This window comes from Triplophysa dalaica, chromosome 20 (genome assembly GCF_015846415.1).
Source record: "Triplophysa dalaica isolate WHDGS20190420 chromosome 20, ASM1584641v1, whole genome shotgun sequence".
Taxonomy (NCBI): Eukaryota; Metazoa; Chordata; class Actinopteri; order Cypriniformes; family Nemacheilidae; genus Triplophysa; species Triplophysa dalaica.
Window position 1 is genome coordinate 1,914,379 of NC_079561.1, and position 12,669 is coordinate 1,927,047.

At 40.3% G+C, this 12,669-nt stretch overlaps 1 protein-coding gene across 1 annotated transcript in view; it reads left to right on the plus strand.

The window, feature by feature from the left end:
* Positions 1 to 12,669, plus strand: part of plxna2 (plexin A2) — a 167,905-nt gene that overhangs the window by 65,778 nt on the left and 89,458 nt on the right. The window contains exon 4 of the mRNA XM_056732916.1: positions 5,520 to 5,654. Coding sequence (XP_056588894.1) covers positions 5,520 to 5,654 — 135 coding nt within the window. The remainder of the gene's footprint in view (positions 1 to 5,519; positions 5,655 to 12,669) is intronic.

Here is a 12,669-nt window from a genome sequence, read left to right on the forward strand (position 1 = left end):
GGTAAGCATGTTATTAGTATTACAAGGCATCAATAGGAGCAATTCATACCTTCCAGGATCTTCACTTCAAAGACTTCATCCAAATTTATGTGGTATCCGGACTCAGTTTAGTCTCTAGGGGTTGAAACATGGCTATTGGGTTTAAAGCTTTTATGGATGTTACCAGTGCAACAAATGTAAGAAAAGGGGTCAGGTTGGCCTTATTTTGACAGTTAACCCTTTCCTTTAGCGTGACCCTTTTCTTACTGGATAAGCAGTGACATTTGACCTGTGAGAGCAGTCGATTCTGAGAAATCCCCTTTGGTGTAATTCGATTTAGTGTGTGCAGGTGGCTGAGCAGTCTCTCTCTATCTCTCTCTCTCTCCGTCTCATATCACACGGGTCTGCACATTTAAAATGGATTACTGAAGATCAGAGATAGGCCACCGGACAGATTACTCTGTCAGTCTCAGTTCTGTCTCTGCCTCTCGTTCGCTCTCATGCGCACACGTATTCAAACAAGGACATCCATTGTGTACGAGTCCCGTGGTGACCTGAAAATGATCTTCTTGTTGTTTGTGCTTTTCAAAGCCTTAAAATACATGTGGCGAATGCATTCAAGGTTTATGTCTTTTTCTGCTTTGAGTTGTGCGGTTTGAAGGGTTATTCCTAAAACTGTAGAAGAGTGTAAATATTGTTGCTGAATGTCTTTAAACAGGTTCATGTTTCAGTTGGTAAGATCCTGTGAAAAGGAATTCATTACTCGTTACTAATTATATATTCATTAGTTTAATTAGATTGTCACAATCCCAGTCCGTGTTTCCCTGTGGTTGTCAACTTTTCTGTTAATTCCTGTCCTTTTTTTAGTAGTCTGTAGTAGTTTTGGGTGTTAATTAGTCTTCCCCAGGTGTGTCTTGTCATCTTGTTAGGTTCTCTGTATTCAAGCCCTTGTGTTTCAGTTGTCTAGTGTCAGTCCTTATTTGATGTTTCAGTGCATTTTGGTGTTCTTTGTTGTTGCTGCTATGGTTTTGTTCTTTGTTTTGTTTTGTTTTACATTAAAATATACTGCACGTGGATCCGCTTTTCTGCCTGGATTATCAATTTGTTATAAACTACAGCAGACTACAGAACACAGACAGGAAGTAAAAGAAAAGTTCACAACCACAGGGAAACACGGAATGGGATTGTGACAGATTACTTCACAAATAAATCTCTCCCAAATGTATTTAATTACTTAATACTAATGACTTTCTATATCCTACATCAACCTTGATTAGTTAAGTGTTTCAAGGATAGGCATGAAACGGCTCTTAATTCATTCAAATAAATAATATAAAACTATAAAGAAGTAATATAAACTGACCTAAGTATAACAATTGTGAGAATTATACATTAAGGGGTTTTAAAGTTAGATTTTGATTTCAATTCCACTATTGCACACACATATATTACACAAAGTATTTAGTTGAATTACATCAGAAGTAACTGTAATTAAATAAGAGTAATCCCTTACTTTACTATTTCAATTGAAAGTAATTTAATTACAGTTATTAATTACTTACTAACTAGTTATGCCTAACACTGTTGGTAAGTGCTTTTTTGTGTCTCTCTTGCATTATGTAGGGCCAGCCCTGGCAAATCAGTGAAAATATTGCATCAGATCCTGATATAGATTTATTTAAGATGGATGCGTTGACCAGTCAATGGTTATAATTCTTTTGTTATAACAAATATACCGTTGCTATTATTAAAGTGTGAGAATAGAAGTAAAGCTGCATTGGTATGGAAATGGTGTGTTAATGCACAAACAGGATAATGACCTCTCAGGCCGCTATAGATCTTTGTATGGCTCCGGCCGAAATTGATTCTGAGAGCATTTAGTGCGACCTGCCATAGATGACAGAGAGCTCCATTAAGATGCCAGTATGGGCTGAAGAAAGCAGGTTTAGTGACATCATCACTTCACAAATCTCTGCAGACACACCTACAGATGTCAGTGTCCGTATTGTTGTAGCATGTGCACATATATAGTTTTTTCTGTATTCCGTACATTTCTGTTATTGGAATTAACATGAATAATGTATTCAAAGGTAGCATTTAGATGTGGGTGAGTGTAGCTGTGTATTGTATAGCAGACGTATACACAGTGTGGGAGCGAGTCTTCTTTGGATGAAGAGCGTTTGAATGCGAGGCGCTTTTTCCCATTACGCTTACGTTTTCACATCAAATGCGTCCTGCTGGCATTAGCATGAAACTGGATGCGACCGGCAGTCTCGGAAGTCCCCTTACAAGTACACACAAATGTACATGAATAAAAAAACTTGCAAATAGGGAGCCACTCGGATAAGGCGTCCAGCTGCCCGTATGTGGGTCAAACCAGTGGAGAAATGAATACATATTAAAAAGAGCTTGAGCGATATTTTAAATAAAATATATATTTTTTTGGCATGCATCATTATTTTCCTCCAGCGTCTATGTGATAGGTCACATGACATTCAGGGCTGAGGTGATTGGCTCTGTATGCACAGATGGCACATATAAGATCGTGTTCTTCCAGGGGTTCCTCGATGATGGAGAATGCTCATTGATAATTCTCTCCAGGTTTTACACACCCCGTGGTGAGACATCAGTGGCAGGTACAGGTACGGGCTTTGGCATCCCTTCAAGGTGAAATCTCATATACTGACAGCACCACGGGACAACCTTGGACATGTGCACATAAAGACACACACAAGCACATATGGGTGGTGCACCTACATGATGAACGTGTGTGGATTTGTGCGTGGGAGAGTTTCTCAGCGCTCTTTGCATCTCCCAATGAGAAAGACAGCTGCACGTTCACTGGAGCCAAAGGGACGGCAGCCATCTATAATGTACACGAGTGAGAGAGAGAGATGGAGAGAGCCAGTACTGAAAAAGTCATGAGCGAATGTTGCGGAAGAATGAAGGGAGATGACAGGCATAAGTCTTGGAGAATAATAGTGAGAGAGCGAGACTCAATCCTGGGTGAACGGCAGATCATAGAAAGAGAGAGAAAGGAGTTTTTTCTCTCCGTTAGGAGGCTTGAAACCCATTTTTAGATCTCTACTGTCCAACATTTATCTCACATGCAATATTTACTGTAATTATGTGGATAAACAGTGCAAAAATGAATTTCTTACTAAGCTTTTTTGTCTTCAATCTAAGATGCTAAGTCTTGGTTTTGGGAACAAAAAACTAAATCAAGATTTCCTGCCGAAGCAAAATGATTTGAGATAAACTCAGAATTGAATTGAAAAGCACAAACTCATTTGAATGTACTTATACAAGAAACATGTCCTAGTTCACTATGCAACAATTTTTTGATATTTGTACTAGAATAAAACACAAAAATACGAACTGGATGCGTTTGTATTTGTAACAACATGACATTTACCTTCACCCCATGTCTTATCACTTCTACGATCACATATTCTCTCTGCAGCCGTATCCTTGCCTGAACGCTTTTAGGTTCCCGTCGTGAGTCGTGAACACAACATTTACCTCCGCAACCAGAATGCCAGGCCTGCTTATTGCCTGCAAATGAAGTATGTTCTTCAAAGTGCCCTCTGCGGAGTAGTGGACACACTGCGCTCCGTGACATAACGTCCCTACGGTGCGCGCCGGGTCGAACCGGGGTCACGCTCGGCCGAGCGAGAGAAGACGGGCCGTGTTGACTGGCTGCCATGTTTTATGTACGAACACATTTACCGTTACGGCAGGACGTCGGTGTGCTGTAAATGTCAGTTAAGTGGAATGGGAGTCTGCGGCTCACAGATGGTTTTTACATTTGCGGCAGTGGACTAATGGTCGAACAAGGCAGTAGTGAAACACACACATGTAGCGTTCAAGGTTTTTTTCTGTACTGCGTTGAGAGAGATTGCGGAGAATGTTAACACGGAGCACCAACAGAGATGCGAGAGTCTTCTGCTTCTCAGACGAGTTAAGAAAAAGTCCAATAATCTTCCACGTCGAGAGTGTCAAACATGATCTTAATCGTTTCAAACTGCACTCAGATTTGCTGTGATACCAAAGCAAAAAAATCAAAGTCGGTGATTTCAATATGATCTCAGACATTTCTCATCAAACTTTTACAAGAGCCAATTAATGTTAGAAGACGCATGTAAGTTTTATAAGTAATGAAAGATTGGCTGAGAACTCTGCTTGCTTGGTGTCCTCCCCCCCGGAAAATGTGTTTGGATCATCCTCCTCATCTGCTCTATTGTGAAGTTCTAGTAGACAGACGCGTGACCTGATTCTGACCCTGGTCAGACATACACCCTCTGTGCAGGACAGCCACAATGTGTCCCAGTCTTTTAATTGGTCGTTGGGGGCGGGTAAAGGCGGTGGGCGGAGATTGGGCAGAGACTGACAAATGAAACCTGTGCTGTCGTTTAGTATTTGATATGATATTATTGACCTTGTCATGATCAAAAGATGTTCTGTCACTGAAAGGCATGGTTTAAAGATTCAATTTTAAAGTAGAAATGAAAAAATATAAATATGTAAATTACAAATATTTAGATTTTGATCGCATCTTTTCCTAAATTATAGTTCTTCACACTCTGGGCGTTCTCTCTATTAACTTAATATGTCCAACTGGGATGTTTTTAAACTGCATTGAATGAGTTCCCATGTACGCGTTTTGGCTGTATTTCATTTACTATCTTGTCCAAAATACATTTCAAGCATTTTTTTTAAGGAATGTTATAATATCAAAAAAATTGAGCCAACGTAAAAAAAGTAAGACTTTTGTGTTGACTCCACGTATGTTTTTTAATTCTTCAAAACAATGAAGTTTTTGTTTAGCCAACTTAAATTTGTTTATGTAATGCTAATTGTCTTCTTTTTCTAATAAAGATATTATTGTCACATCAATTACTGTTGTTCTGGCAATTCATATATTTCTATTGTTAAATATAAAAATAAACAAATGTATTTGTCTTTTACTCCAATGTATATGTTTTCTGCCTCAACAGACCCAAACTTTGATCAAATAACTGTTAAAACAGTTTGTGTTGAGTGTTTATATATTGGCATTACTGTCGTGTCATGCACATGGTAACAATAAAAAACATCATTCATTAAAAGAACTCTAAACTCAACAGACAACAAACAGTAACAACCATATTAAAGCATAAATCAAGCCAGTAAGAACTAAAACACTAATCTTTAAAAGAAAAACAAATAAGAGACACGGAATGGAACACTCTGCAATGTATCTTGGGAACTTTCAAACTCTTGCAATATTGCTTGTTCAGAATACAGTGTTTTTGTAAGTTTCTGAAGTATTTTGGCCAAAAAGTTGAGAAACTAAGTTTAGTCAACAATATAATCTTTGTTAGAAACATGTTAAGGCTAATTTTGTTCAGTATATGCAAAATAATCATTTGAGTCCTTTAACTGAAAATGCTTTGTTCAAGTTACTTATTTATCTTTGTAGGGAGAACATTTAACAAGTTGGATTTTTACAGTGTGCCGAACATCCTCTTATAATCTCAACCTTCCTCTTTCCGTTGCAGATCCGGGTGGATGGTCCTCCTCATGGTGGGGTCCAGTATGAAACTCTGCAGGTAATGAAAGACGGAAGCCCCGTCCTCAGAGACATGGCGTTCTCCCTGGACAACAGCTACATCTACGTCATGTCGGAGAGACAGGTCAGAACATATATACTCTCGCATGCGTGAATGTGCTCTCTTCCGCTTCATAACAGCCATGGAGAATGTGACAGCGGTCGCTGATGAAAGAGGAGAGTAGAGAAGTCGTGTCAGTGAAGGGGAGGGTGATGGAGAGACAGCTGAAGGAGTAGAGATGGAGAAAGGACAAGGTCACCCGGCTCCCTCTTGACAGCGTAATGATGAGAGAGAGAAAGACTCTTGTATAATAGACTTGCATACAACACCTGGTAGGACTGTATGTCCTGTGGGATAGATATATCCATACTAGATGTTATATACAGTCATATTGCCCAAGCATTATTTAGATTATATAATAGAGATGGGGGATATGAAAAAACAATAGTCTCTCAAGGAGAAGGAGCAAATACTGTCTCAGTCTGAAGATAGATGGCTCGGCCGCTTCCCAACATCTCCAGGCTTTTTTTAACATCCATTGCCGAGCGCTGATATCCCCTCTGGGCTGGGACGTGGGCAGCAGGATGGGGTCGGGTGTGGCGAGAGGGAATGGGTCGGTAATGAGAGAGGTGGTTTAATGCACGAGAGACAAGTTCACATCATAGCAGCACACGCATTGCATGCTGGGTAAGCCCCGGGTGAGAGAAAGAGCGCGAGACTTGACGAGTCTGCACATTGTGACTATTCACACCCTCCCGAGGGACGGAGAGGTGCTCTTGGTATTTTATCAACTTTATGGTCTCTGGCATCACCCAGACCTGGTGACAAAGAATTAACAAGACGGATATAGACTCGATAAAGTCTCCACTTTCTATTCCTTTCTAGCTGTTATACGTGCACACCACAGTTTTAAATTTAAGGGCACTTTATGGTGCGATAAAAACAAGTTATGCTCTGTTGATAGCATCCGTGACAGTATATTTGTTTTCCTCATAACTTTGTGTTTGAAAAGCAAACACGAAGTGTCTTCACAGTCATGCGGTTAAACTGGGAAACCCCAAGGTAAATATTAGTATAGGTTTTCTGAGTTGTCTGCTCACAAGAGTTTTTGGCTTTGAATTTTTCATTTGCATCGCAAACCAGAAAGACTTTCTTTCTTGTGCGGGACACAAAAGAAGCTATTTAGAAAAACGTTTGTAACCAGATAACTTTGGACCCTATCGATTGATTATGTAGACATGTAAAAATGCTATTGAGACATTTCTCAAAATATCTTCTTTTGAAAAATTCGGGTTTTGAATGATATGAGGGTGAATAAATGGTGACAGAATTTTTATTTGGTGGTGAAATATCCCTTAAACAGAGAAAAGTGAACCTTTGAAGTTTCAGACAAGATTATTATATTATGGCGTCATACTGTGTCAGCATTTCAAATGCTCTCTTATTATATCAGACGGTAAAAGCTTTTTCAAAAGCTTTATTTTCCCTAAATCATGCATTCCCATACAGGTCCACATCTTCTCAGTTCAGAGTAGTCCTCCAACGATCACCCAGCAATTCAGACCCATTCTGTCATAAAACAGCCATCAGCGTCTTCAGCGTTACCTCGACCTCTTTTGTCCTGTTTCAAGTGTTTCATGTGATTAATTCAATATCGCAGATTATCAAGCGGCTGTGTTGAGAGGCACAGCTCACATCAGATTCGATTGCTCTCTGCTGTATTTTTCTTCGCTGCGCCCGCCGCTTCTGACTCATTTCTCTGAGTGGCCTTAAAATTCAGGATGCAGGTGCGAAGCGCTCTTTGGGTTGAGAGGAGCTAAACATGCTGATGAACGCCACACGGACTCCGTCAATCCGGTCTGAGACGTCAGCGCAGTCACGTTTCGCACTTCGAAGATTGACAAGATTGGCATTCACCTTCACCCTGGAGTCACGTATGAGGTGTCATCTAACAAAAAATGGAGCGGGAATGGCTGAACGGGGGTAGTTATTGCAGCTCTCTGAGGCCTGCATGCCGGTTGGAGGAGCTAAAATGGAAGATTAAATTCACACGGGAGTCTGTTATCTCTCTGCTGTGAGATGGAATGCGATGGTAATATTATATAGAGTCGATGCATTGCAAATGGTGTTTTTTATGTCGACTTTAATGTTGTTGCAGTAGATATGTGTTTGATTAAAACAATGGTTGTGGAAGCCTACTGTAGTTACAGTACTGATAGATCCTTTTCATATTTTGGATACAGAGTAACAGAGTAACAGAGTACAAATTGACATACATGCACACATGCATCAGACGCCCTGAGCAAAGATGGATTTGCAGTTTTCAAGCATGCTCATCCTAGCGTGTAACCACACACACACACACACTTCACTAGCACATTTCCCCTTCAGCATCAATAACTCATTTCTACGAGGCCATATATTGTGTGTTTTCGCCTTTATTCTAAAGACTCACATAAATAAGACTCATTTCAAATGCATAGTCATCCCTCACTAACACTTTCACACGAATAAATTTCAAACAGACTTCATCGCACTCAAATTCTGAAATATAGGCGAACACTCACAGACTATAATCCAGAGTTCCTACTCTGAGCATATACTGCATGTGTGAATGCATTATTGCATTTCCTTTTCATTCAATTTTAAATAGGCACAGATGTTACAGTTTTCACATTTTTATAAGAACACTGCTCGTTTGTGTGAGGTATAGGCAAACCTGATACTTTGAACAAGAGTCACGTGTGAAGATTCTTCAGTCATTTCTGTAATGGCAGATTTGGTCATTTTCGGATGAGTTGTTTCTTTAATGATCCGTAGTTATCGCTTGTATGATCTAGATAATACAAACAGTAGCTAGTCACATCATCCAACCGCACTGTGTCAGGTCTATTTCCCCAAATGCGGATGAAAGAAAAAGTGTCGAGAATAGAGTGTGTACAGTCTTAGATCAGGAAGCTGGTGTCGCTTCTGTGGTAATTCATAGCGTTGTGATAAAGTGCTTTGGCTGTTTGGCTGGGGATGAGAGCCAGAGGCTAACAGCTACGAAAGGTCAGAGCTGTTTCAGCTGATAACAGCTTCACAGAGAGAGAGACAGAGAGAGAGGGCGCGGACGGTGGGGCGAGAGAAACAAAGGGAGTCTCAAAAACAGACACGAAGGCCTCACAGTGCCAGGTACATTTGCAAGTGCGTGTCAAAGACTATTTCATGAATGCCTCACACCCTTTTGAGTTTCAGATTAAAGACTTCCTGCAAACGTCTGTAGCAGACTTTTATAGCTAGAATAATGAGTACAGTACATTTATTTCACTTTGTAACTTGTCTCAAAATGTGTTTTATATTAACATCAATTTATATCAATCATTGTTTAGGTCCCAAAAAGCACGTACATCCATCATAACAGTAAATCATACAAGACCGCTGGGTTAAAAAAACTCTTTCTAAAGCATCCCAATGTGTGTGTGAGCAAAGGCTTTTATTATTTTAAGCACATTTAGAAACCAAAACAAGTCATTAACATCATTTTTCACACACCTTTCATTTGGCTTCGGATGATTTATGTGCTTACACTAACACACAAGTGTGATTTTCTGGAGCATCAACATTTTGGGACTTATGTAGGTTCTGTATATAAAGTAACAGATATTCTCTTTAAAAAAACGAAGGAATGAAGGAAATCATACAGTATCTTGGATTGCACGAGATCACATTTTTATTTTCGTTGGAGCATGTAAAGCATACCCTTATGCAAAGTATAATCAAATAAAGCTCAAGAACTTCATAGTATATTTTGGGGCAAGCAAAGCCACAACTGGGTTTGCTACTATTTGCAAATCCATATCATGTAACCAACCTCGCTTTCATTGGGGGATGTAAACCAAACCCTTATGCAAAGTAGAAGGAAAGAGATATCGTTTGCATATGAGCTCACATAACTCCCAAACAAAGATTATAGCTTCAGGCTGCTGTGTATTTATATCGGTCAGCGTTTTCAACTATTCATTCAGAGTAAGACTTTTCTGTCTTACTCTAATTGAGAGGCCCAACGCATACGCGTAAAATGTCAAAACGGAGTGCAAATTGTTCTTCAATCTGGCACGAGAGGGCTTGAGAATAGATTGTCAGTGTTGTGATCGGGCGTTTATTCAGTCGCACAATAAATTTTTATGAACTCACCTGCATTAATGCAAAAAATCATTCATTCATTTAATTATCAGCGGCTGGGGATGTTGGTCAGATCTCAGTGCCCATCCATAGTGATGAAAGTGTGGCTTTATTAGCAATATGAGATAAACGTGTCTACTGGGATACCCTTTGTAAACGGCTCTTTGTGAGTCATAAGTGGGATCAGATCCATCTAAATTTCAAATATTGGTTTAAATGTGTCTTAAAGAGTCGTCACAAGACACCGATTTGGCATTGTCCGTCTAACGCTCACTATAGAGGTGTGTTAAATTTCCATATGCATGACTAACTTGAAGGAGCTTGCGAATGGAGTATTGACTTTCACAACCAAACCTGATTCTTCTGACATGTGCCGCTGTCAGTCTTTTCTACGGTTGCAGTATCTGTAGCATTAGGAGCTCAAGATGGCTTAAGATCCAAGATCGGCTTTTTTCACCCACACCCCCAACTCATAAAACCAACGTTACCGAGATCATCAAGCAAATAAAAGAGCCTCCACATTTCCGCCCGGCCAATTTCCCTCCAAGTGCTCAGCTGTGAAATTTGAAATCCATGCATGGCTTCCCGTTTCCATGTCTTGAAGAACCAGATTATTTGCTCTGTGTTTTTGCACACCCTTAGCATCCACGCGCACACACACTCGTATTTAAAATCATATACATGTATTTACGGTTTTGGTCTTTTACTCACACACACGGACTCAAACGTGCACTGCCTTTGTCTGGGAGATGAACTGTGTGGCTATCAAATGCAGGGAAATGGGATTTTTCACCCGCAATGAGATTGTTTGAAAGCCCTCGTCTCTTTCTCAGCCCATACCAGCCAGCTCCTACAATAACACTTCTGTTCCATTACCCGACAGAAGATGTAGTCAGGAATCATCTCTATGTTCTGCACATATGCACAGTGTTTGATAAGAAACGACGGCTATTGCAAACGTGTGCATTTGAGATCAGATGTTACTTTCTCTTTTGAGCACATTGGCTGCCCGCGGCATAGGTGATTCGTCTTGCTTGTTAAAGGCCCCAAAATTAATCTTTCATCATTTACTCTTTCAAACCTGTATGACATTCTCACAAAAATGTTTTATAATAAATCGGTAACAAAACCCCCAATGGAGTCCACTGTGTGGGCACCAACCGTCAAGACATTTCTCAGAATATTTCCGTTTCTGTTCCACCGATGAAACATACAGGTTGGAACGCTGATGTGAGTTTCTTTGGCACACAGTTAAGAAAATATTCAGATGTCCTATAATTGAAGTCCTGTCTGCACAGATAGCGCCCTCAAGTAAACATATCTGGTGATTTACGCTCGGTTCCGTCGGGGGTCTTTTGTCTGTCTTTGTTGGATTTCAACAGCCCCTCATACTGCATGCAGATTGAGTTGGCCAAAAGCCACCGGTTCTCCGTGTGTGTGTGTGTATGTGTGGCTTTCTGTGAATGTGTGTCGGGATGTCAGTGTTTGGGTGACTGTAGCGTGGTTAGGGGGGCGGGGGTGTGTATGATGAAAGGGCTAACAGGAAATCAGCAGAGCGGAGGATTTGATTAATGAGAACAAAGCAGCGGTAATATTCACTTAACGGAGGTGTGGACACACTCGCGGCCTCTGATTCTTATACAGAACGCACAGGAAAGGACCTAGTTGTGCTGAAATCCGCAGATGACAATGAGCTAAGGAATTGTGCCCTGAGTTAGACAGATTGGAAAATAAAAATGTGCGTTGTCAGCCCGATATCCTACAGCATCTGACCTTTGGTCGCCCCGTGAAAGTGCAGCTGCTCTCGCTAAAAAATGGGATCGAGGAAAGTGTGTTGACCAGTGACCTTCAGCTTCTCTATCCACAGATCACTGTCACTCATCTCACAGCGGACAAAGAAGGAGATTAAGTGTAGCTTCTGCGGTAATTGACAGGGAAGAATGAAAATGTTCTTTTTTTGACGCATTAGACTTGAGAAGTGGGATCCATTGGATGTATGAAAAATCAGTGGAGTCCAGTTCAATAGTGTCTAGTAGTGCCATGGAAGAGAAAACTATACATGGACTAATTGTTTAAGCAGTGATCTTACATAAGGAATAAAAAAAATCAAAGAGCACCCTTGTAAGAGCTCGGGCCTGTTTTTGAGTTTGGGATTAGAACTAAAATATTTTCTCATTAAAGAGTACATAACTAGGGATTTTTAAGGTCCTACTTTGGTTTATGGAGTGTCCAACAACATGTTTATGTACAGAGTAGATGTAAAACACTATTATTTCGTAATAATAGCTTACGTTTACCTTACTTCTTGACTGACTCTCAAACAATTCGTTCCGCGATTTATCTGTCTAGTCCCCTCCTTTCCGCTAGCCTGGTCTGATCTGATTGGTCAGATGGTGTAGTCTGCTGTGATTGGTCCACAGCGAATGAGGCTCAAGAGCTGCAGTGTTTGGGGGAGAAGATTGAAGTTTTCGCGGGCAGTCCTAGCAAAACGTAGGCGGGGACGTAGATGACGTATATGTGATGTAAATCCGCGGCGGTTTGCGAATAGGATTAGGGACGACTCGTTTGTGTGATTCAGAGTCGACTCCCTTTTTTCCAAAACAATAACTGTGTTATTCATTCACCTTCAAATTTACAACTTGGCGGACTGCTTACATTCAAACACGGCAACATTACACAATGCATGAAATGGCATTTTCATGATCTCATGTTATGTACTCTTTAAACTTCTACTTTGAAAGTAGCGCTGTCACAATATCACACAATATGATTACGAGGAAATTTCAATGTGATATTTGTGACCCTGGATCACAAAACCAGTCTGAAGTAGCACGGGAACATTTTTAGTAAAAGACAAAAATACATTGTATGGGCCAAAATAATCTATTTTTCCTTTATGCCAAAAATCATTAGGATATTAAGTAAAAATCATGTT